Source organism: Lissotriton vulgaris, chromosome 1_1 (assembly GCF_964263255.1).
Source record: "Lissotriton vulgaris chromosome 1_1, aLisVul1.2, whole genome shotgun sequence".
In the NCBI taxonomy this organism is placed as follows: Eukaryota; Metazoa; Chordata; class Amphibia; order Caudata; family Salamandridae; genus Lissotriton; species Lissotriton vulgaris.
In genome coordinates this window covers 657,623,646-657,647,084 of record NC_141685.1, presented here as the reverse complement: position 1 = coordinate 657,647,084, position 23,439 = coordinate 657,623,646, and the positions used below count along the sequence as shown (strand labels likewise).

Genomic DNA, 23,439 nt, shown 5'->3' with positions numbered 1-23,439 from the left:
GGTCCACGGAGCTAACAGACCTTTTCAACTACACCCTAAGGACAGCAACAATCCCGGATTCATGGCATGGTGCAATTATCCACCCTATTTATAAATCTGGATCACGCGCTGCCCCTAAAAACTACAGATTAATTGCCCTGTTAGACATAGAGGCGAAACACTACGCGGGGCTTATTCTGGAGGATCTTGGGCAATGGGTAAAGGACCACAATCTGATACCACTAAATCAAACAGGGTTTGTTGCCAACTCAGGAACCACAACAAACCTATTAGCAGTTTCTACCATCATCGACAAAGCCATTTCAACATCTAGGACATTATACTGCTGCTTTGTCGACTTTAAAGCTGCATTTGACAGGGTTCCCAGGGCGCTACTCTGGGAAAAACTGAGGCAGTGGGGAATTCCAGACTAAATCCTGAACCCTATTATCCAATTGCACACTAGTACCTGGGTTCGAGTGAAGTTGGGGTCCGGCACGCATCTCTCGCGAAAAATCATGACCTCTAGAGGAGTTAAGCAGGGATGCGTGCTGGCCCCCCTCCTCTTCAACCTTTTCATAGCAGACTTGTCAAGCACCCTAGACAAAGTAAACAGTCACCCGCCCAAAGTAGGAGGCACCGCATTATGTAACCTCCTATATGCCGACGACCTGGCCCTGTTCAGCCTCACAAGGGTAGGGCTACAAAGGCTTCTTGACTCACTGATGCAATATACAACCATTAACTAACTAGAAGTCAATATGAAAAAGACCCTGATAGTTCCCTTTGGCCAGAAACGTTATGGAGGTGGTGGCTGGTCACTAAACAAAATAAGCCTCAGCACTGGCCAATCATACAAATACCTAGGCGTCCATTTGGACTCCAGGGGTAATTTTGTAAAGCAGAGTAATGCGATTGCAGCCAAAGCCACGGCACTAGTGGTATCATTGTCCAAGCTGTCGAAGAAACTCTCAGGCCCAACCCTCTCTCCCCTATTAGAAGTCCTAAGAGCAAAGATTGGCCCCACATTATCTTATGGTATAGAGACCTTTAAAGGTAAAATGAACACCGCCTTAAACAAACACACAACAAAAATCTACAAAAAAGTACTCCATCTGCCAAGTTCTGCATCCCCTGCACAGATCAGATTAGAGCTGGGGCTAACAAATTACGATGCCCATAACCTCGGTACATACCTCAAGCTCTGCCACAAACTGAGACAGGCTGATTCTGGCACACTAGAATTTCTAGTCTGGAAAGAAATTAATGAGAGTAACCCAGGAGGATCATTTGGCTGTCTTTTGAAGAATTACATCCACCAGATGTCAGCTGCTGACCTCTGGGCCCTCAATCCTAGCCAGCCTGCCTTTAAAAATGCAATCAAAAAATGTGTGAGATCGATATCTCTCGCTACTGACAAAGCCCTCCTCACGAAACGTAGCCATTCTTGGGCAGTAGTTAACTCCTACAATCATGTATCTGCAGCCACTTATTTTTCCATCACTTTTTCACTCCACCTAAAGCGCAGTTTCATCGCCCTAAGAATGGGGGACTGGCGCTTCCTTCAAAATCTACCCATCTGGCGTCGTACGGAAGAGGACATAACTTGTAGAGGATGTGGGTCAGCGATAGAATCAATTCTGCACGTGGTCTGTATCTGCCCTACTTCCAACTCTCAACGCAGGTGTATGCTCAGGTCAGAATGGAACAGGTTGGAGGTTCGGACTTGTAGGCATGCCATCATAGCCGCTCTGTCTATGGACAATACTGTTTTAAACATAAAATTTGCTAAATTTATTCAACAAGCGTATCGTAGCCTTAATATAAAGAAAACCGCCACGGCCCTGCCACTGACTTTTTAGATTACATAATGCACTGTAACAGAAGCCCCAAAGACTAGGAGGGTCTCAACACTAATTGAAACTCTGTAGCATGTACCCTTTATGGTTTGATTTTATAATTGAATACAACGGGAGATGTTTGAGACCCGCCAGGTCATGTTTAACAAAATAGTTTAAATTCTTATTTTTTATGCTTTTTATGTCTGTATGGGTTTCTTTTTTAAACTATTTCTCTCATAAAACTGTACACAATGTGATTTGGGAAAAACTTTTAAAGATATTTTTTTATATCTAAATAAAGACTGTTATTATTATTAGTGTCTGCAGGGTCCACACAAACTGCATAATAGAACGCAATTGATTTTGTCCATGGTACAAAACAGACACTTCATCTTGTACAATTTCAACAACAGATGACACAATATTATCCAATGTGTAAATACGGGAGGAAAGGGTATTAATGCTGTTATCCACAAGTGCAAGTACTTTTTCCAAATTAGCTTGATCAATAGTCCTAAGGCGGGTAGCCGCTTCAATCTGTGATGTTTTCCAGAGTTCATTATAATCGGCATAGATCCATCTTTTAGATCTACCCTTAGCCGGGCCCTTATTGAAATCATTCAAGTCAACCTCGTCAGTTAGTTTAGACAAATTCATTTTAACTGACGCTAATGTAGAGTGTTTGAGCCAATTCTGACACAATTTGCCTACTGAATAAGTGGTCACAGAATGGTCACTCTCAAAACGGGGATCCACTCTGACCTGTGTAAAACCCTCAGCCAGTCCCAAAAAATGATGCTGGCACGAATGTGCACTTCTGTGCCACATCAACCAACCCTTTGGATCCAAACTGGATATGTTAAAGGATGCATTTAACAAAAGGGTCTGCAACTCTCTAATTGAAAATTTAGTCGAATTTTTCCAACCCGAATATTCTTCCAAATCTGGGAGGGAAGGAGAATTTAATTTTTTAGAAGTAGCCAATCCAAAGCATGTTGTCTGTGAGATAGTAGAATTCAAAAACAACATATGATTTGGGATGAGACATGCACGGTGCAAAGCCTCAGTGCCTTGTACCTGCCAACCTTTAGAACCCCAAACCGATTTAAGGTCAATAGTTTCCTTCCACAACTCGTAGCCACCAACAGCTAGCTGGTCTAGAAAGGACTTCGAATACAGTAACTTAGTATTGGTAAGTCTAACTTTGGACATGGATTTATCTGTCATTTTAAAATAAAAGGAGGCGGGATTGGACTGATTAAAGTCAGTAAAATAAGTGTACTTTTTCAAAAACGTGTTTGAGCTGCCTCTTAAAGGACCAGGGCAATGTTTCCACTGGGTATAATTCACAGTACTTCTCCTATAATTAGTTTTGTGTAAGTAATGATTGCTGAAATGTTGGAAGCAAAACAAATCACCATAATTAGCAGATTCTAAATTTAAATCTTCAGCATCAAAGGCAGCATAATACTTTAAATCAGCAAACAAAGCCTCTACGGCCTGAACATCCCAATCATCAGAACGTATGCTTTGTTGAACCACATCCCCCATGTTAACTCTAAACACATTAGGAACATTAATAACTTCAGTCGGACCATGGATTTGAAATTTAACTGCATCCCAGACTATTCCATCCAGGACAGGCCACGCGGTGATGTTAACAAAGGCCAAGTCTCTTTTCAATCTGTGGGCTGAATGTGATGAGGAGTGGGGAGTCAATGTTCTATTCAGATGTCTAATGCATGTTCTCTCCTCGACATAATGTCCAATTATAAATTGAAAAAAATAAAACACAAAACCAATTGACATAAAAAGATAGAGAGCAAAAAGCCCCAGCCAAATGTAAGTCCAAGGGGGAATTAAAAAATGTTTTTTAAACAATGTCGCATAGGCTCTCAGCCTTGTGGGCTTCCCCGACGTATGTGAAACAGTGTCAAATGAAAATCTGGATTCTGTGGCTAAACGAGTTTGCAAATCAGGCATCGATAAGTCAGTTGGGTAGGTGTAGTCTGTATCATCAAGGTGAGTACCAGGCAAAGCACTCAATAAAGGACTTGAAACTGCAGGCATCTCGAGGGCCACCTCCGGTGCATGATCCGAAGCAGTGGCCAAAACAGAATTTCTCACTATCAATGGACATGAGACTGCCGGTGTCATGCTAAGAAGAATCGGCCACTCTGTGTATTTTGACATTGTCAATGGAGATATACCTGTTTTCTTTACGACCTGGAAGTGGTGGTAAAATGACTGTTCTTGTGCCCTTCACTCCAAGCACGGGAACTGGAGCACAGTATGAGGGACCAAATTCCTTTTTGTTATCAATCTACTCCGGAACCAGTTCTCCAACTTGGGGTAGCCAGCCAACTACCGGGATCTGCAACGCATCATCCGATGTGGAGGATAAATGTTCCTTTGCAAGACTGTCTCTGGTCTCTTGTAGAGTCTGTAAAACATTGCAATGTTCATCTACGTCAAAGGAGGCAGCCGAACTGACCGTGTCTAGACGGTCAAGGTCCGGGACATGCATCTTGATACCAAAGAGCATTTCGTATGGGGTCCACCCACCCAGAGACCTTCTAGGGAGATTATTAAGGGCACGCTGCACGCCATTAAGATGGGCCAACCAATTTCTGCCAGTGCCTATAACTCGAGCTGTCAGTGATTGCTTTAAGTCAAGGTTCATTCGTTCCACAACACTATTACCCTCAGGTTGGTGTGGAGACGAAAACTTGACGAAGTCATGGCATCCCTATACGCCTTAGAGGCGAAAGCAGGACCCTGATCCGAATGGAAGGTACCACAGGCAAAAATCCCTATAAAGGCACGCAAATCCCTGATGACAGTCCGTGAATCAGCGCTGCGATGAGGCCAGACCCAAACAAAGCATGTGCACAAATCAACTGCTACTAAGATGTACTTATAAGCAGTATCAGAAGAAAAAGGACCGCAGTGGTCTAAATAAACACAACCAAATGGCTTATTAGAAATGAACAACTGTGTTTGGGGCGGACGCGTAGCAGTTGAAGGCTTAATCTGCTGGCAAATGTCACATTGAAGGACATAGTCACGCGTCTGTTTGTACAGTCCCCGCCACCAAAAACTTTGTTGAAACTGAGACACAGTAGCTGAAACACCCGCATGCGCAGACGCAACTCCTTCATGGGCCGCTGTGATCAGTGAATGTCTGCGATCTGAGTTGGGAATCAACCTCTCCCCAGCTTCAGGTATTTTCACATAAGGAACCTTATCAGGACTTAAGTGGTATGTGTACTTCGAAGGGAACCCCATAGGATATTTATCTCCCTTCTCAGTGGCAGCAACAGCCGCCAAGATATCATTATCAATCTTACTTTTGGACCATGTGACTGCTGCAACTAAATATGTCGATACCGCTGATTTCGCTGCTTCATCTGCAAGCGAGTTGCCGACAGCGTGGACTCCAACGCGCTGATGACTGAGAGTATGAATTACAAACACGAGTGGCAACTGCTCTTTAAGCTCAGCCACTCGGACCCTGATCATTTTATGTTTTATTGTGCTCCCCTTGGAATCACAAAAGTCATTCTGAATCCAAAAGAACAAGTTCTCATTGTAAGACTGGACACAGTAGTAAGAATCACTTACGATAAGTGTTGTCTCACTAGGATCAGGGTACTCCAATGCAAGCATCAGAGCACGAAGCTCTGCTAATTGTGCGGTGCAGTCCCCTAGAGTCTGCGTGTGCACGACTCTGGACTTGAACTCATCGTTCACCGTGGCACCTACCACAATGGCGCATGCCGAAACGTAGGCATGTTTAGAACCATGCGCAACCTGCGCCGAACCATCAGTGTATATGATGCAATGGAAAGCCTCCAAAGGCCGCATAGCCAAAGGTGCAGGAGCAATTCGAGAAATTCGGTACACTGGCTTTCGTAACTGCTTCCAAAGCAGGACACGGGGTAACAACCAACATGCGTTTTCCCTGTGACAGAGCGCGTTCCTTTAGAATCGCCATCTGCACAGCCATCAAAACTTTCTCCACAGTGGAAAATAGCATTTCAGCCGAAGTGTACAAGTGTGACTTGTAAGCAATAGGTACTGTATCTCCTTCGTTAAAAGTAAGGTATGTGAAACCCACCGTCCCAGGGATGATTCTTATCATCAGGTTGGTGTGATTATCACGAGTCAATAAGTATTTAGAAGCGAGCAGATCAGCCTGCAAAGATTGCAGTATAGCCGAGTGCTCAGGCAGCCAGTTCGATTTTGTAAAATTTGGTTGCATCAAAGCATACAAAGGCTTGATACGCTGGGCATATTCAGGAATATATGTCCTCCCTAAATTGAAAAATCCCAGCAAAGACTGTATTTTTTCCGAGTAGTCGGAGCGCGCAATTGTGCGTATTTCTCCAAGAAGTGAGGAGCCAATCCTCGACCTTCATTGTTGCTCGTAGCCCAGGAACAACACTGTGTACTCTGCAATGTGCGATTTTGCAAAGTTGAATTTGTAACCGAAGTCCGCAAAGCTGCAAATTAAGCGATCAACTCGACACAGATGCTCCCACAGTTCGTCATCCGTGAGATAAATGTCATCCACATATGAACAAGCATCTGGGTCAACTCTCTCTAAAAGAGAGACTATGCGGGCAGCAAACACTTGAGGACTATTCTTGTAGCCCATCGTTAAACGTTTGAAATGTTTTTGGACACCGCCGCAAGTAAAGGAGGTCCATTGGGAACTAAGACCATCCAAATGGTGGGCATAAAAACCGTTGGAAATGTCAAGCGTGGTTTTAAACCGCTTACGCACGAGACTATCCACTGAAGCAGTGCCGTGAGTATTATGTACTGCACAGGTACGGCAATGCGAGTTTAAATGCCGATAATCCAATACCAAACGATATGAACCATCAGGCTTGGTCACAGTAAAAAGAGGGTTATTGGTGACACATAAGTTTCAATAACATCCTGATATTCCAATTGTTCAAGGATTTCCGCTTCACGCTTCAAGGGATATTGAGGTTGAGGCTGAGGCATAGACCGCAAAGGAATCTCGTGGTGAGGGGAAAATTTATCCCATCCACAGTGAGTACGGTACAGAGCCGGCGCGAGGGCCTTAGCCCACTCTTCTGCAAAATTCAGCACATGCTCCTTCGAGACTGTGTGCGTGAAACTAGGGAGGATTACCTCCTCCCCTTTCGGAGCTGCGAGCACAAAAGGTGGGGGCCAGTCAGCCTCCACTAACAAAATGTCATAGGTAGTCGTAAGATTCTCCCAAAATACCCCTTCTATAGTGCGTTGAATGTCACCCTCAATGAATAAGACTATTTCATAGATCCTGTCAGGGGGAGCAACTCTAGTTTCAGCTGTCTCCACAACATCATAAGGGTCAGTCGCTGTCACCTTCAGTAGTGGACCCAGGGCCTCTTTTCACTATGGTAATCTCCGCTGCGCTGTCCAGCAAGGTCAGAGCCCATGTCTGATTCCGAAGCTGGGTTCTCACTATCTGTGGCATATCTGTGTGCTGTTAAAGCAGCGACTTTCTTTTTCTGAAACTGGGGTCTCTTCGGTGTAGAATCGTCCTGCTTGCCTTTGCCGTCTTTCGGGCGGGGCTTGTCGCGTCCTTGCTGGCCGCCCCGACCCCTGCTGCCTCCTCCACCACCGGATGAAAAAGCTGATGACTCCTGAAAAGAACGAGGAGAGCGTTGATCAGAAACCTGAAAACGATCAGGTGATTTTATCATTGCACGATCGCGCAAGTCATAAACACTTTCTGTGGGCGCAGGCAATGGAGGCGCAGGACGAGACTCCTGTTTCGGTTGTTGTTGTTGCATTCCCTGTTTTTGTTTTTTAGGCCAATTTTGTTTTTTGGTCTTGGGCTGTTTGTCGGTTTCCGACTTCTGCCCTTGGGGTTGTTTTTTCTCTTTAGTAGAAAAAGTCTTGAGACCCCTACTATTGCGGCCCACGGTTTTATAAGCCGCCATAATAATCCTTGCCAACTGCCGGGGTTTTTTGGCCTCGGGAATCGCCTGCAAAACATTGGCAACCTGAAAGTTCACCGCATCTCCCTTGACATTAGCAAGTATGAGATCGGAAACTACATCAAAGGTGCCACAGAGACGCATACCCAACTCAACCGCAGCCTCAGTTCCGTGTTCATCCTGAACACGTTTAAGGACCGTCGGCAGGACAGTCATAGACAGAGTGCCATAACACCTCACGTAGACCGCCGCAAACGCTTTTCCCCAGGTCTCACAGTCACCGATTTCGGGGGTCAAATCCTTCGGTAAGCTAATTGTCAGAATCCTGTGTTTTTCACCAGGAGACGTGTTAGGGAATACCGCTTCCAATTATTCAAACTTTTCGGCAAGCCGAAAAGGAAAGTCATCCTGTTCTTGGGGCCACTTGCCCATCACTGCGTTGACCCTAACGGGACTGAGCTTCATTCCACCCTGCCCGGCAGGAAGCGCCGCACCACCCGGAGCCCCGCCCGGGAGAATGCGGGTAATGTATTGCACTAACGACCTAATCACGCTGATTGCGACTACATGTAGTCGTCTTAACTCCGCTACGTTAATTGCTCCATGCAGAGGATGAGGTGTAAAACCAGCCAAAACAGGCCAAGTTGCGCCTGGAATGGACAAAGGACCTAACTTCGGAGCTGCTAAAGTATGGGGTAGGACGCCATTAAACCAAACTCGATGCTGCCAAGTATCAATAGGAATCTCCTGTGCCCTACATGGTGCATATTCTGCTGGTTAAAATATCAGTATTCTATTTGGGTCATGGTGTCCAAATCAGTAATCACAATTAAAAAAACATTTCCATTAAAATCATAAACAAACACAATTTATTGCAAACAATTCTTTTGGTCACTTTATAGTTAAAAATAAAACAAACAAATTGTCGACGCGGCGTTTCGGTGACATACACAATCTTGCACCTTCTTCAGGACTTTTTTCATTACATGTACATCTAGAAAATATATCATGACACTCCATTAGGCCCTGCTCATGGTGGTACTCATTACTTTCCTGTCTTTAAATTTATACATTCTCATTCATCACCCTGTTATTTGGTAACCCCACATGACCACTATTACAATGCTCCTTATGGGTTTTTTCTAATACTGTGGCGCGCCCCCTCCCACAGAGATTTCATTGTGCGCATACCTATTCGCCCCAGATGGAACCTCCAAAGTTCTGTATGGTTAAAAACTCTTCAGGTCCCAAATTTGACAAGCTGAAATCCAGGAAAGAGAGAAAATAATTACTCTGTCCTTTTTTCCATTTATCCGCTATTTCAGCCTCAGCTTTTTTGTGCTGGGTCTTACCTAGGGGTTATTTTCTTTCCTGGCCAGAAATGTGGTGATCCAAGTGTCTATTTTTCTTATCTTTCAAAAGCTCTAGGGACAAATATCAAAACACAGGCTATATAGGCTCAAAGCTAAAGCAACAACTATGTGTTGTGTTCAAAAAGCAGCAGAAAGGTAAAATGGTGTTTAAACTCCTAAAAAGCTCATGCTAACTGAACACAGCATACAGGCTCTATATAGCTATATATCAAGATGCACTAAGTATCTATTACCTCCATGCAGGTAAGCATTTAGCTGGTCATTAAAAACTCCCCCTCCTAGCCTATTTGCCCATGTGCATTCTTTAGAAACATATTAGAGAATGCATTATGTTAAAGTATATTTCACCATGTGAGCGAGGCCATACACCTTGCACCCCATCTCTCACTTACCTGGCCTGGTTCCAGGACCAGTATAAGGCCTTTCGGAACTAATTTTGCTGCCTCAAAGCCACGCTTCATTAATGCACTTCTTCTTCTCTCTCACTCTCTGTCCTTTCTCTCGCTCTCCACTCCTACACCCTTCTCTTTGTCTTTTTTTGCCCTCTCTCTCACTCTTCTGCCTTTGTCCTTGTGCACATTCTCCATTCTCCACTCTCTCTTTTTGTGCCTCTCTGTGCCTGTTTTCTGTGCTCTACTCTCTCTCTCCTCCACCCACAAGAAGGGTCATACCCTCGATCTTATCTGGACTACTTCCTCAGCTAAGATACACACTGAGTGTAAAATTTGCAGCTGGTCAGATCATCATCTGATCAGCCTCCAACTTCCGGTGGATAGCCGCCCGATACATCCCACTCCAATCTGGAGGGCGGCACGCAACTGGCACAAAATAGAGGACGCTAAGCTGAGGGAAGAACTAAATAAGACACTACATGTGGGTGTACAGACTGGGGATCCGGACTGGGCATACGAAACCCTCTTATCCAGGATGAGGGAAGCCTTTGATTTGGTGGCCCCTATGCAAAAAGAAAGGATAATGCAAACCACAAAAGGTGCTCCCTGGTATACGCCAGAACTCAGAGGGGCTTTTCGCCAATGCAAGAGGCATTGGCGGAAAGCACATGACTCTGAATCCCGGGAAAAGTATAAAACATCACTAGCTCTCTATAAAAAAATCAATCACTAGGTCTAAATCATTGTTCCATGAATGGAGGATTAGCGAAGCAACAAACGTCCAGAAAGAGACCTTTAACATACTAAAGAAACTAAGTCGGACAACAGAGCAAAGGATTGTGGTAAACCAAGCAGAATGTGAAATGGTACAGGATTTTTTCCTGACCAAGGTTAAAAACATTATCCCTAAAATAAGCAATACTGGCATCACTCCCTGTCCCCTATTAGTGGTGGACTCTCCAGAGCCCCTGGATACCTTGCTCTCTACCTTTCCGACACTCGATCCTAAGGGCCTAGCCCAAGTTATGGCCAAAGTAAAGTCCGGGTCTCCCGAAGATTCCTGCCCTCCTTTGGTGTACTATCCTTAATAAATCTCTCTCTAACTACAGGGAAGGTACCTCAAAAATTCAAAGAAGCTATAGTGATCTCACTACCAAAAAAAGCCGGGGCGGACCTGAGCAATCTGAAAAACGACCGATCTCCCAGCTGCGTTTTTTGACGAAGGTCCTTGAGCAACATGTCCTTAAAACTCTCTTGACCTTCCTGGAAGAACATCAGCTACTACATACATGACAAGCAGGCTTCAGGGCCCACAACAGCACTGAGCTGGTGATGCTCTCAGTGCTGGATGAATTGCGGCTAGCAGCTGACAAGAAGAATCCCTCAGCACTGATCCTACTAGACCTCTCAGCTGCATTTGACACGGTGGATCATGGGCAGCTGGTGGCCCGTGTCTGGCGGCTGGTAGTCGGTGGGAGGGTGCTTTAATGGATTATTTCCTTTCTGGAAAACCGGTCTCAAAGAACCCAACTTGAGGATTGCAGGTCTAGGCAGGGTGTCCAACGCTGGGGGGTCCCACAAGGCTCAGCACTATCCCCCCTGCTTTTTAATATGTATCTTCAGCCGCTGGTCGAATCACTGGCAAAACTAGACTGCCAGGTGTTCAACTATGCTGATGACACCCAGCTAATAGCTTGAGTCAATAACTGTCCCCAAGTCAGCTCAATGTCCAGAACATACTATGGTTCACCATGAATTGGATGACCTCTAACTCACTAAAAGTGAATCCTGATAAGACAGTGGCTTTAACCACAGAGGCCGCACCCTGGTCAAATCTTTTCTGGACCCAAGAGCTCAGTACCACCCCGACACCAGTACCAGTTTTAAAGAGTCTTGGTATCAAATTAGACACCAAACTTACCCTAAACAATCAGGTGTCGGCGGTAGTGGGAAGCTGCACAAGTCTGCTGCGGCAACTTCGAAAGTTTGGTACCCTGCTGTCATTTTCTACCATGCGCACGGTCGTCACAGCCCTAATACTGTCAGGCCTGGACTATGGTAACACAATATACATAAGGCTCCTAGAAAAACTCCTGGGTAAACTCCAGGTAGTTTTAAATGATACAGCAAGGCCGATTTTTAAATCTCCAAGAAGAACACATGCCACCCCCTGCTGAAACAGTTGCACTGGCTCCCTATTAGGCAGAGGATCAGGTTCAAGGGTCTGTGCATTGCGCACAAAGCCAAATATGGAATGGAACCAAAATATATCACAGATTGCCTGAAGTCCTATGTGCCTAGTAGGCACCTCCGGTCATCGGAGGTGCCCGCGTTTTAATAGAACCACCATGGGAGGACGGGCTTTCTCAGTCATAATCCCCCAGGTCTGGAATAAACTTCCAGGTAATATACGAATGGAAACTGTGTTACTGCCATTCAGGAAAAAACTTAAAACCATCCTGTTTAGTGAGGCATTCGGCTAAATCCATTCAGTGCGCTGACTACACTTGGGACCAATGGATCGCGGTCCACGCTACCAGTGCCTAGAGACCTATGGTGATTGGCGCTCTACAAATATAAACTAACAATAACTCTCTTCTCCTTTCTCTTGTCCTTCACACATGTACCCTTCTCTTTGACCTTTTCACTCTCTCTTGCTCTTACGCCTTGTGCTCTTTCTCCATTCTCCGCTCTCTCGCTCTGTGCCTCTCTGTGCCATTTTGCACTCTTCATCCTCTTTCTTTGTGCCCATTTTCCATTCTCTACTCTCTCATTACACCTTTTTTTACCCTTTTTCTTGTGCCCACTTTTCCTTTGCACATATTCACTTCTGGTTTCTCCCACACTTTTCTGCCTTTCACCTTCCCCCACCTCCCCGCTCCTTATCTGCATCTCCGTTGTGACCCTTCTCTTGCCTCCTGTGCCCCGCCCTTCCCTAACACCACCCTCTGCCTCACGCCCCCCCCCCCACCCAGGACCTACTTACTGGGGGTCAATGCCTAGGCCCCTGCACCCACTTACCTGGACTTGTCTTCTGGCCATTCTAAGGACTTTTTTGAGCTGGGCATGCCGCCTCAGTCCACCTCCTTCTTGCACTGATTTCTTTTTATCTGCTCCTTCCTCTTGCCCTTCACTCCTTTGCCCTTCTCTTTGACCTTTTCACTCTTTCTCTCACTCTTCTGCCTTCGTCCTTGTGCCTGTCCTCCATTCTCCACTCTCTCTCGTTGTGCCTCTCTGTGCCTGTTTTCCATTCTCTCTCTTTTTGCCACTATGCTCCTGTCTTCCACTCTCCACTCTCTTGTTGTGTATCTTTGTGCCTGTTTTCCACTCTCTACTCTCTCTCATTGTGCCCGTTTTCCACCCTACCGCTTTGTGACTCTTTTTGTCTCTTTTCCTGTGCCGCTTTTTCTTATTCTCTTGTTCCTCCCACACTTCCCCACCCTCCCAGACCTTACCTGCATCTCTCTCATGTGCCTTCTCCTGCATCCTGTGCACTTCCCTCCCTGTCTCCGTGCTGCACCTCCATGAGTTCTCTCCTCTCCCAGGCCTACTTAATTGCAGCTGCTGCGTGACCGTGCAGCAGGTGCATGCAGTGGGGACACCCTTGGTATGCCAAAGGCAAGCCTATCTGCAACCATTTGCACGCGGACCATGTCCAGCACCACAGACCCTGGTGTGACTGAACGCTGCCAGCATGCACTCAACACCAGATGCCACCACAAAAGCTACTTCCACACCTCACCTCGTTCCTCAAAGGGGTATTTCTCATGGACTCACTGCTATTTCACCTGCACCAAAATACCTACCCTACATGCCACTGGTGCCTCACCCCATCTGGCATGCATGCCCCTCAACACCAGATCTCTTAGCAAACACACCACTGAGATCTGGGACACCTTTGATATGCCCTCCCCAGATATCCTCTTCCAGACAGAGACCTGGCTAAACTCCATTATGGCAACTATCATCTCCACAGCCATTCTACTGGGCTACAAGATCTCCCACCAGGACAGATTGAACAAGTCAGGAAGAGGACTTGCTGTTATCCATAACGAATCAATCATCTGCCGACACCGACAAGAACACAACCTTCATGGAACATATGCACTTCCAACTAAAAGCCAGCAGCCACACACCATCAAAGGCACCCTAGCTTACAGACTGCTCGTACCACTGTCCACTTTCAGCAGTCATCTCACAGACCTCATCGTCCCCGTGCCCATCAGATCGGACAACTTCACCTTACTTGGTGTCCTCAACTTCCATCTCGACCAACTCCACAGCCTTACTCGAGAGCCTCAAGATTCTGGGACTCACTGAGATAGTAGAAGGCCCTACCCACAATGCAGCATAAACTCTTGACCCCATCTTCACATTCCGCAACAAAGTCAAGTTCAGCCACCTCACTCTGCTCACTTGGACGACCAATCCATCGTCCACTTCTTCATCAACACACCCCAACCTTCCACAGCCAAGACTACTAACAATATCAGACATAGGTGAAACACGATAAAGGAAATAGACTGGACATACACCTTCAATGTCCACCAACCAGACCTCATCAGCGACCGGCATGCCAACATTAAAGCCCTCAAAAACTGGTTTATTACCGGCGCAGACACCCTAGCTCCCTGTAGATAATCAGACACTGAAAACCAACAGCACAAGACATCTGATACACCAAAGTTCTTACTTAGAAACTGAAAACAGCTAGTGAGAAATCGAAGAACTAGCTGGGATAACACCACAAGAAACACATACAAATCTGCGCTCAGGAAATATAACACCCAACTCAATGAGGCAAGAAAAACAGACCTACCTCTCAGACTAGAAAACAGCTCAAACAACTTCAAAGAGCTCTTCAACATCATCAAAGATTTTCAAACCCCACAGTTGCCACCAACTCCAATAACCCTTTGCAAGACCTTTGCAACAACCCCTAACATTTCTTTCACAACAAAATCCTCAATACCTAGTGCAACTTCGGCCACCAACGTAAGACACAAAAACTTGTCAATCAGCATCCCACTATAACAAAATTGAACCACCAGATCCCAAAAAACCCTCACCCCAGAAGACAATGCCAAAATCATGAGAGCAATCCACTCTGGGGCCCCCACCATTTGTACAACCTAAGAGGAACTCTGATCAGTTCTCACCTCACCACCTTCATCAACACCTCCATCCAAAGTTGAAAACTATCAACGAACAACTCTTCAAACATCTTGAACACCACCACCTACTAGACATCTCACAGTCTGGATTCCACAGCAACCACAGCAAAGAAACCACTCTCATCACAGCAACAACATCCAGACTATCATTGATAAAGGGGACACCACAGCACTCATACTACTGGGCCTCTCCACATCCTTCAACAACATCTCCCACAGCACCCTCATCACAAGATTCTACAACTCCGGACTACATCGGTCTGCCCTGTGATGACTGGCCAATTATCTCTCTGACTGGACCTAGTGAGTCACTCTCCTGCCCTCCACTTCTGAACCCAAGAACATCTTCTGAGGAATCCCTCAAGGATCATCGCTCAGCCCTAACCTTTTTAGCATCTACATTGCACCAATTGTCCACATCTGTTTGTGCTTGACTGGGGCAAAGTTAAAGTTTGAGACCAACTGCAATGGAGCCCTGCTCGGATACCCCACTTGTTAGGCCTCAGTCAAAATTTACATTCGTACTTAGAAACTTTTCTGGTGTTTTTTCTGCCAATGGCCTTTGTTGTTCTTTATCAGTAGAGATTTGGTGAGGGTTCCCCGGCTTAACTTTCAGGGAGATCCTGGTCAAACTCTGAAAGTCGGATTTCTGGAGCTCTTCAGCAGGGTGAACCTGGAATCCGGGCCACGTAACGGTAGAAGATGGTAGCTTGGCTCTCATGGTCAGGTCGGTCACCTCCTTGAGCTTCTTCCAAAATGTTTCCCAAACATTCCCAAACTTCTGAAGGTCCTTACAGAAGGTTTCCTGATGGGTTACAATGCCCAAAATACAAATCCAAGGGTCTGAAATGTCCTAAATAGTCCTTGGCAGGCCTGGACTTCACTTCCAACAATGCACTTGGTCATCCCCTAACACCTCCACTGGATGCACCCCTGGAGGAGGATCTGGCTGGAGAAGGGTCAGTTGAGCTCTTTTAACCTGTAGCTGCAGGGAATAAATTCCTTACTCCTTCTTGAAGCAAGGTAAAGTCCCCAGAGCTGTAATCCCAGATATTTCAGCAGGCGCAGTCTTCACCAGGCAGGCCCTTTGGTGCAGATCAGGATTCCAGCAAGACAATCCTCCTTTTTCTTATAGTTGTAAACAGCAGAACTGGGGGCTCTGCACCTCTCACATATTAAGGAGTGTTCTCTGGCAAAAAGCAAGGGAGCACCCTGTCCAATGAGGTCCAGGGCAACACCCCCAAAGTATGACAACTTCCTCCAAAGTGTGGCATAATCTTGCCCCAGAAAGCACTATTCTCTCAAAATCCATGATGACTGAGACTTCAGCAGAGCAGCAAAAGTTAAGTAAACCAACTCCCATTGTGGGACATTTGCATGGCTCTCCTCCCCAAACATCTGCAAATGCCTTCCTTAAGCCTGCTATCTGGCTGGGGCACAGGGAACAGGGTGGGTAGGCCTGACATTTCCTGCCTGTCCTGTTCTCCTTTGAAGCCTAAGGCTTTATGACCCATCCCTCCAGTTTTGGCATTCCTGTGTAGCTGCAGAGCTCTCTCCAGCAGAGACCCTCTCCCCTGGGTAGCCACTTTTCACCTAATTAAGGCGGCTTGGACAATCCTGTGCTATCTGACCAATCAGGGAAGAATGTAGGAAGGCAGGAATTTGACTTACAGACAAGAAAGTCTCATAACATATTTTTCTGTACAAGTTAGGATACATTTAACAATGGTGAATTGCTGGATAAACAATACCATTCTATTCAGTCCTTAAATTGTATTTTTCATCAATTCCTAGCAATAGTTATGCTGCCATAAAATATTGCCTTGTTAGCCTCTGAGACCAGCTATCTACAATAGGGAAAATGAACTGCAATTTCGTCCTCACCAGGGGTTATTAAACATCTTTTATAAAGACCCAGCTCCTAATTACAGGACCCCCTACTCCTGGGACTCTAAGGAAGTCCTGGGGGATGCTTAATATGATGTAGATTAATACTTCACTGTGCCCACAGCACCAAAGTCGACTTTGCAGGGAATTTCCTACCCTGCGGAAAAATAAACTGGGCAGCTGTTACTCACCAGGGTTTAACAACATCTTTTGTAGGGAGTCTGCTTTTAGTTACATGATCCCCCACAACTTGAACACCTAAGGGAGATCTTGGGGTACCTAATATATACAAATAAGGTACATTATCAGTTCCAAAGTCCCATGCCACCAAAGTCGAGTTTGCAGTGAATTTACTTTTTAAAGCAGTGCTTTAAGACAGGGCTGGTTTTAAAATGACCTCAGGCTCTCAGCAGTGCACACATGCAATTGCAACAAAGGCTGCTGGCCTTTAAACTGCCATGCCCATTGTATACCAGGAATGTATAGGTAGTTTTCATCCCCATGCCCTATTATCTACTAGAGACTTATGGGTTAGGTCAGGCCAATTGTAAGTGTACCTTAATACATAGTGTAGGCTTTACATGTGGGTGTTAAAACATAACACAGGGCCTGGGCCTGCCTAGCAGAGCCCAGGGCACTCTTAGCGTAAGAAAACCAGCATTAAGGGATCTCAAATGGGCCAAAAAGTGCGAAAACACTGCAAGTAGGTCCTGATTGCTCAAAATATCCCTCTAAATTAAGCAGAAAGTGTGCATTACCTAAGGTCAGTTTGAGAGATAGCTCCCTCTGAAGTCAGTAGACAGTGTGTAGTACGTCAGTTGTCAACAGATGAGTCAGAAGAGTGTAGTAATTTAATTGTTTACTAGAAGCACTCTGCACTCAGAAACCTCCCCACCACCCACACCAGGAAAAACAACGAGGTGCTTTTGTTTTGTTTCCCACTTTGTAAAACTTTAAAGGCATTTCAACTCCAAGAAACCAATGATGCAAGACTCGTGTGTTACTTGTATTCTCTGTGTAATCCCAGAGCATTCATAGAAATATTTAATAAATATCAAGTAATGCTCCTAATGGCAGAAAAAGCCTAGAGAGGTAGGGAGTGACTGGTAGAAAAACTAAGTGGCTCCTATTGCAGCTATCCCGAGGAAGTTGTAGTGGGGAGTTTAACACTTGCTGCATTCAGGAGCTCATTTTGTGTTTCATGTCAATTTTATTAGCATGCACTTCACCACTGCAGTGCAAGCACATGCATGAATATACACAGGCATGCTCATACCTGCCCTTTGAGAGCCCACCATGCTGCAAGAACACCAACCGAGTCCAGCAGGCAAGGCTTAGATGTACAAACGGGATTTTCTGAAGGATCATATTTTAAATTGAAATGAAATGTGGGGGAAGCCTGAGAGTGAACAGAGTGGGAAAGAAACATGTGAGCCGAGCGTGAGCAGGACTGGGTGCCTGCTTATCAGCAATCTTTAGATGAAATCTGCTAACAGTCCTTTTGTACAAATAAGAATCCTTTGGGATAGGCGAAAGAACACGGTAACGTTCACCATAGAAGTGTGTGTAAAATTCTATTTTCTTTACGAACTGTGGTTGAGGTTTATATGATCAGCACACTCGTTCAGTGCAAAGGTATCTATACTGTGACAAACAGTGTAGTGTGCCAACCATCTCCAGAAAGAAAAATTTGCATACAATCTTTTTCCTGGATTAGTAACACGTTGTGTGGCAATGATAACCCGGTTAAAAGTTATTGAAGACTTTAGAAATAAACTGATATCCAAAATACTTGTACAAAGACAGGACGACAAGGTAGTCATTGACAGCTAAAGAGCAATTTATGTATCAACAGTTTTTGGCCACAGCCAGACTGAAACCTACTCTCTGTGTTGTGGTGTTGAAATTGGAATCTATGAAATGATTAAACATTGCTTGAATTCTGCGAGTGGTTTTTTAGCGTGAACTACACTTAAATAGTAATTCTAGGATTTATTGGCTTACAGGCATTGCACTGGGGACAGATCGCACTGTTTTGGTATTTACTTCCAATTCTAATTTATCCTTGCAATGTATTTTAAAAATGCAAATGAAATGAGTTGAAGGCACGGGCAGTGGATGGCCTATTCCCAATGCTCCCTTCGCGTGAAACATGTAAAAAATGGAGCATTAAATGCAACACTGTTCAGTTGCAAGTTTACCTCTACATCCTACGTGCAAAGCAGATAACTTATTTTCCAATCACCACTGCAAAAAGTATAATTGCACGCTCCTGTGGGCTGAAGCAAAATATGAAAGACATCTGAAACTAACAATTACTGAAGGGGATTCCCAGAGCTCCCACTCTCTATGTATTTGTGTGAGTTGGTGACGTGAGTCCTTGGAATCAACTGAAGCTGCTTGGCCAACAGCACCATGAAGTATTTTGTAGAGCTACTGTTTTGAAAATGTGACTCAAGGTTGTCAGAATAGCTGATGTGGTTTACTCCAGGGAGTAATGGTGTGAAATATGTTTTCGTTACAGGACCAGGATGTGGAGTTTGTCAGTACTGCCTATGGAAAGAACAACGTAAAAGTCCTCCACATCAGAAGGCAAGGAAAGCTGCACTTTATCAAAGAACTGGAAGTCAACGTTCAGCTCACATTACTTTCAAAGAAGGATTATCTCCATGGGGACAACTCTGACATCATTCCAACAGACACCATGAAAAACACAGTTTATGCGCTGGCAAAACAGAAAGGGGTAACGTCTCTCAAATGTGCTCAGTGAAACTTTTATTCTTCTAATTTAATTTCACCCATTACTTTTTACTGAGAGCGCTGATATATCAAAATTAATCGTATCACTTCGGTAAAAAAAATATGTATTTGTTAATAGTCAGTCAATAATCTTTATTTCGTTGCAATTGCATCATAAAAGATATACAATTAAAATACATTAAAATACAGTTATATAATATTCAAGAATACAAATGGGGTATGGAGGGTCTACTTAGAATTTCATTACATTATCAGTTCAATTCATCCCGGTCTACATCATCTCATTTGAGTCATGGGATTACGGTCAGAGAAGTCATCATACAATTTGAATAAATATAAAGTTAAAAATAATCAACATATTTACAAGCTAAAAAGACAATTAAATTTATAACCACCATGGCATAATAAAAAAAATTACAATAAAATAGTAAAAAGTAATGCATGGTTGTTATGCCCAACCGCAAAGTTGGGTACTCGGTCATCCTTTGCTTATGGCATATGTAAAGATCATAATAGTATTAGTTTAAGAGGGCTTCAACAAGTTATGTGGTTAGAAATGAAGACCCAATTTCAATCTAATAAAATTAGCAGCAAGAAGAAATCTACTGATGCCAAACACAATTACTTGACTGGTGTCTGTTTTTAAGATTCTACCAGCCTCCTTATAGGAATTTGAACCAATAATACGACATAGCGGCGCTATCCACTTTTTCCTAGGCTTCGCATAACTGGGACAAAAAAATAATATATGTAAGACATCTTCCTTTGCATTATTAGGACATAAAGTGCAGAGATCACTGTTTGTCTTTACCCAACTTTTCTCAAGGACTTTAGTTCTCAGTATTCCATATCTTTATTTTATATACAAAGTTTTTGCTAGAGGCGGCTGTACCTCATCCAAAAATGTTTCAAAATGTGCCACATCTTTAACCATTAAAAACCTTTCAGTTAAGGGGCCATGGATTTTAATGTATACAGAATCATGACTTATATAGGACCACAAGGACAATTTAACAATTTTTCTTGAACCCACACTCATGGATTCCGGGGCGCACCAAAAATGGGCTAGTCCTAATTTAACTAGCCAGGATCTTACGTGCTTTAACCAGTACATTTTGCTGCCTGTATCTAGGTCCATGACTTCTTTTAACCCGTTTTTGTATTCGTTCAGTTTGGGGGTTGTCCATAATCTGACCCACAACAATAATGGTCTCAACATTGCATGTTGGTCAGTACGTTTAATATTCAGATCCAAAATTAGTGGTGTCAGCGGGGTGTTGGTGGGCACTTTTAGTAATCCCCTAAAAAATGTATTCTCAAGCGGTTCAAAGGTTTTCCTGCATACTGGTCCCCATAATTCCGCTCCATATAATACTGCTGATTGAACCTTATACCTAAAGATCTCCAAAGCTGGGGTAACTGCCTTGTTCGAACAGTTGTTGTGTCTTTTTAAAATTGGTAGGCAGTTTTGTTTGAACACTATTTTCGTTTTTTCTAGCTGCGGTCTCCATGCTAGTAGTGAGTCAATTAATACACCTAAATATGTAAAATTCTGCTCGTGATCTAATTTCTGGCCATTTAGCATTAGGTTTTTTCTAAAACTTTTGTGAGGGCTCAGTGCCATGTATTTTGTTTTTTTAATGTTAATTTCTAACCCTTTAAGATTACAATATGACTGGAACCTTTCTAATAAATTCTGGAGACCCCGCGGTGTTTGTGAAATAAGGATGGTGTTGTCTGCAAAAAGGAGAGTTAATAGATCCATTAAGGATTTTTCAAGGCATATATGTAACTTGTGCCTAATGAAACTTGTAGGAATACACTTCACCTAATTGATGAAACTTAATTCAAGTGTATTTCAATTAAAAACGGGTTTGAGAGCACCATTTTCTGTCCCAGTCAAGGTAAGACTGGGACAGAAAATATGCCCAGGCACCTAAATAAAAATGCCCCCCACCTCCAATTAAGCTTGCTAAAAAAGTGGCCATATTTGTAAGTCGGGGATGTTTTGAACTTGTAATACAGGCTGTATTGTTGTTTTGCAAGGCACTGGAGGCATTTGTGCTTGCTGCATGCTATATTTGTGGTAAAATTCGGGAAATCAACAGCTAAACCCAGAACACCTAACAATAAAACAGGCACAAAAACAGCTAAAAAAAAACATGCCCTTACTATGACCTGTCAGACCAGCCATTCTGGCATTGCGATTGCCCTGTAGCCCAATCCGAACCAGCACACAAAAATGTCATGTAGAAGCCCTTGCGTTTACTCAGATCCTTCCATTGATGTGTTAGATTGAAGAGAAATGCCCCGGTTACTTACCAATAATCTTAATTTCTCCGAAAATTGTCTCCCTTGCCACATGAGACAAAAAGAGAGCTGCAGCTCCACACCAGAACCCTCCAAAGCAGAAAGTCAGCATCCCATGCCTCCCATCCCTTCCGAACATGGCTGACCCTTGTCACCCCTGACCTCTATAAGAGGAGAATCGGCCCTTCCCACTACCTGAAGAACTACTAAGCCCCAAGAACAAATGAAGCTGATAGCACACCAGGGAGGTAGGGATGGGAACTCATGTGGTGAGGAAGACAATACTCGGAGTAATGAAGATTACGGTAAGTAACAGGGGCATTACCTCCTCGTAAGTCTTCCTCGCCACATAGGTGGTAGGGATTTACTATGGGGGCCCATTTCTGGATCCAGGGGGGGATGCACTTTGGGGGGGGGTGAACTTGGGGGGAACCCCTCCATTTCCATGCACAACATGGCATTTTGGCATTGCAGCGAGTGCTGCTGTAAGCAGCATTCACCGCGATGTTAAACTGCGGAATGCAACTGCAGGGGACCACCGCATGTCTGGCAGCTGGTCCCAACACCGCAGGGATCCGCCCGCCATCCTAATCACCCCCAAAGTGAGCATACACCCAAGCCAAGAGGCTTCATTACAAACAAAGAAACCATCAACAAGGAGTAGATGCAACAGAATCTCTAATAAAAGAGAGAGGGACCCCAAGACCAAAGGGATAGGGTTCCACAATTGACACAAGTCAGAATATAATTCCCTTTGGGCGAATTACCATAGAAACACAAATTCTTACAAACATACACATATAAACTCAACAATATCAAATCATAACAAGGAAGCACTATAAAATATATTAAAAAAGCAGTCAAAACACTATAATAAAAGTATATCTGCACAGTTTATTAGCATACACTATATTTTGTTAAAAATGGGAAACATAAACAAGACGGAACACTATAAAAGAAATAAATCCAGCATTCCTATAAAAAAGGAGGTACAAGTAAAGGACTAAATTCCAACAAAAGCTCAGAATTTTCCTTAATCTGTTTTTCACGTATTACTCCTTGTGCATCGACGCGTTTCGGCGGTTTGTTTAATGTTTAACCACCTTCATCAGGACAATAAATGTTTCCCAATGGTTCTGAAATTCAAACAAAACCAATCTTAGTGACATATAATTCCATCTTTGTTTTAAAAAAACATAATGTATACAAATTTCTACAACCCTAAGTACATATAAAATCCATAACATTGCTTCCATGTTACACTAGACAAACAATACATTCTATTACAACATAACAATAGTTGCTATCTCCTGTATGTAAAAAAAACCAAATCATAGACAGTACATTCACTGATTTTGGTCACATGAGTATATTCCTTGTGCTCACAATGTCTCATAGGGTCTATACATGTTAGTCATCTATTTATAAGTACCCTACACAGTGCTCAAGTCACTAAACATACAGCATTAAGTCCACATCAATACATTACTTAAAGACAGAATAGCCAAATAGCATAGTTAGGGCTTATTTTGGGCAAGAGAGGCGGCTAATGAGATAAACTTGATATATCACCTACCTCAATTGTTTTATGTCAATCAAAATAAGATCAGGGGTACTCTGCCTCCTTCTACGTCTCAAAAGATATTCGTCCAGTGAATTATCTCTTCAAAGTTAAAATAATGTTATCCTATATAGAGTAGATAAACAACTGATTTTAGTGTCAACAAACACCGTTATCTGTAAAGGGTGGTATTTATTATCAC

At 43.9% G+C, this 23,439-nt stretch overlaps 1 protein-coding gene across 1 annotated transcript in view; it reads left to right on the top strand.

Moving 5' to 3' along the window:
- Positions 1 to 23,439, top strand: part of LOC147747613 (uricase-like) — a 252,302-nt gene that overhangs the window by 106,540 nt on the left and 122,323 nt on the right. Inside the window, exon 2 of the mRNA XM_086954295.1 lies at positions 19,131 to 19,349. Within this exon, the coding sequence (XP_086810421.1) occupies positions 19,131 to 19,349 (219 nt within the window). The remainder of the gene's footprint in view (positions 1 to 19,130; positions 19,350 to 23,439) is intronic.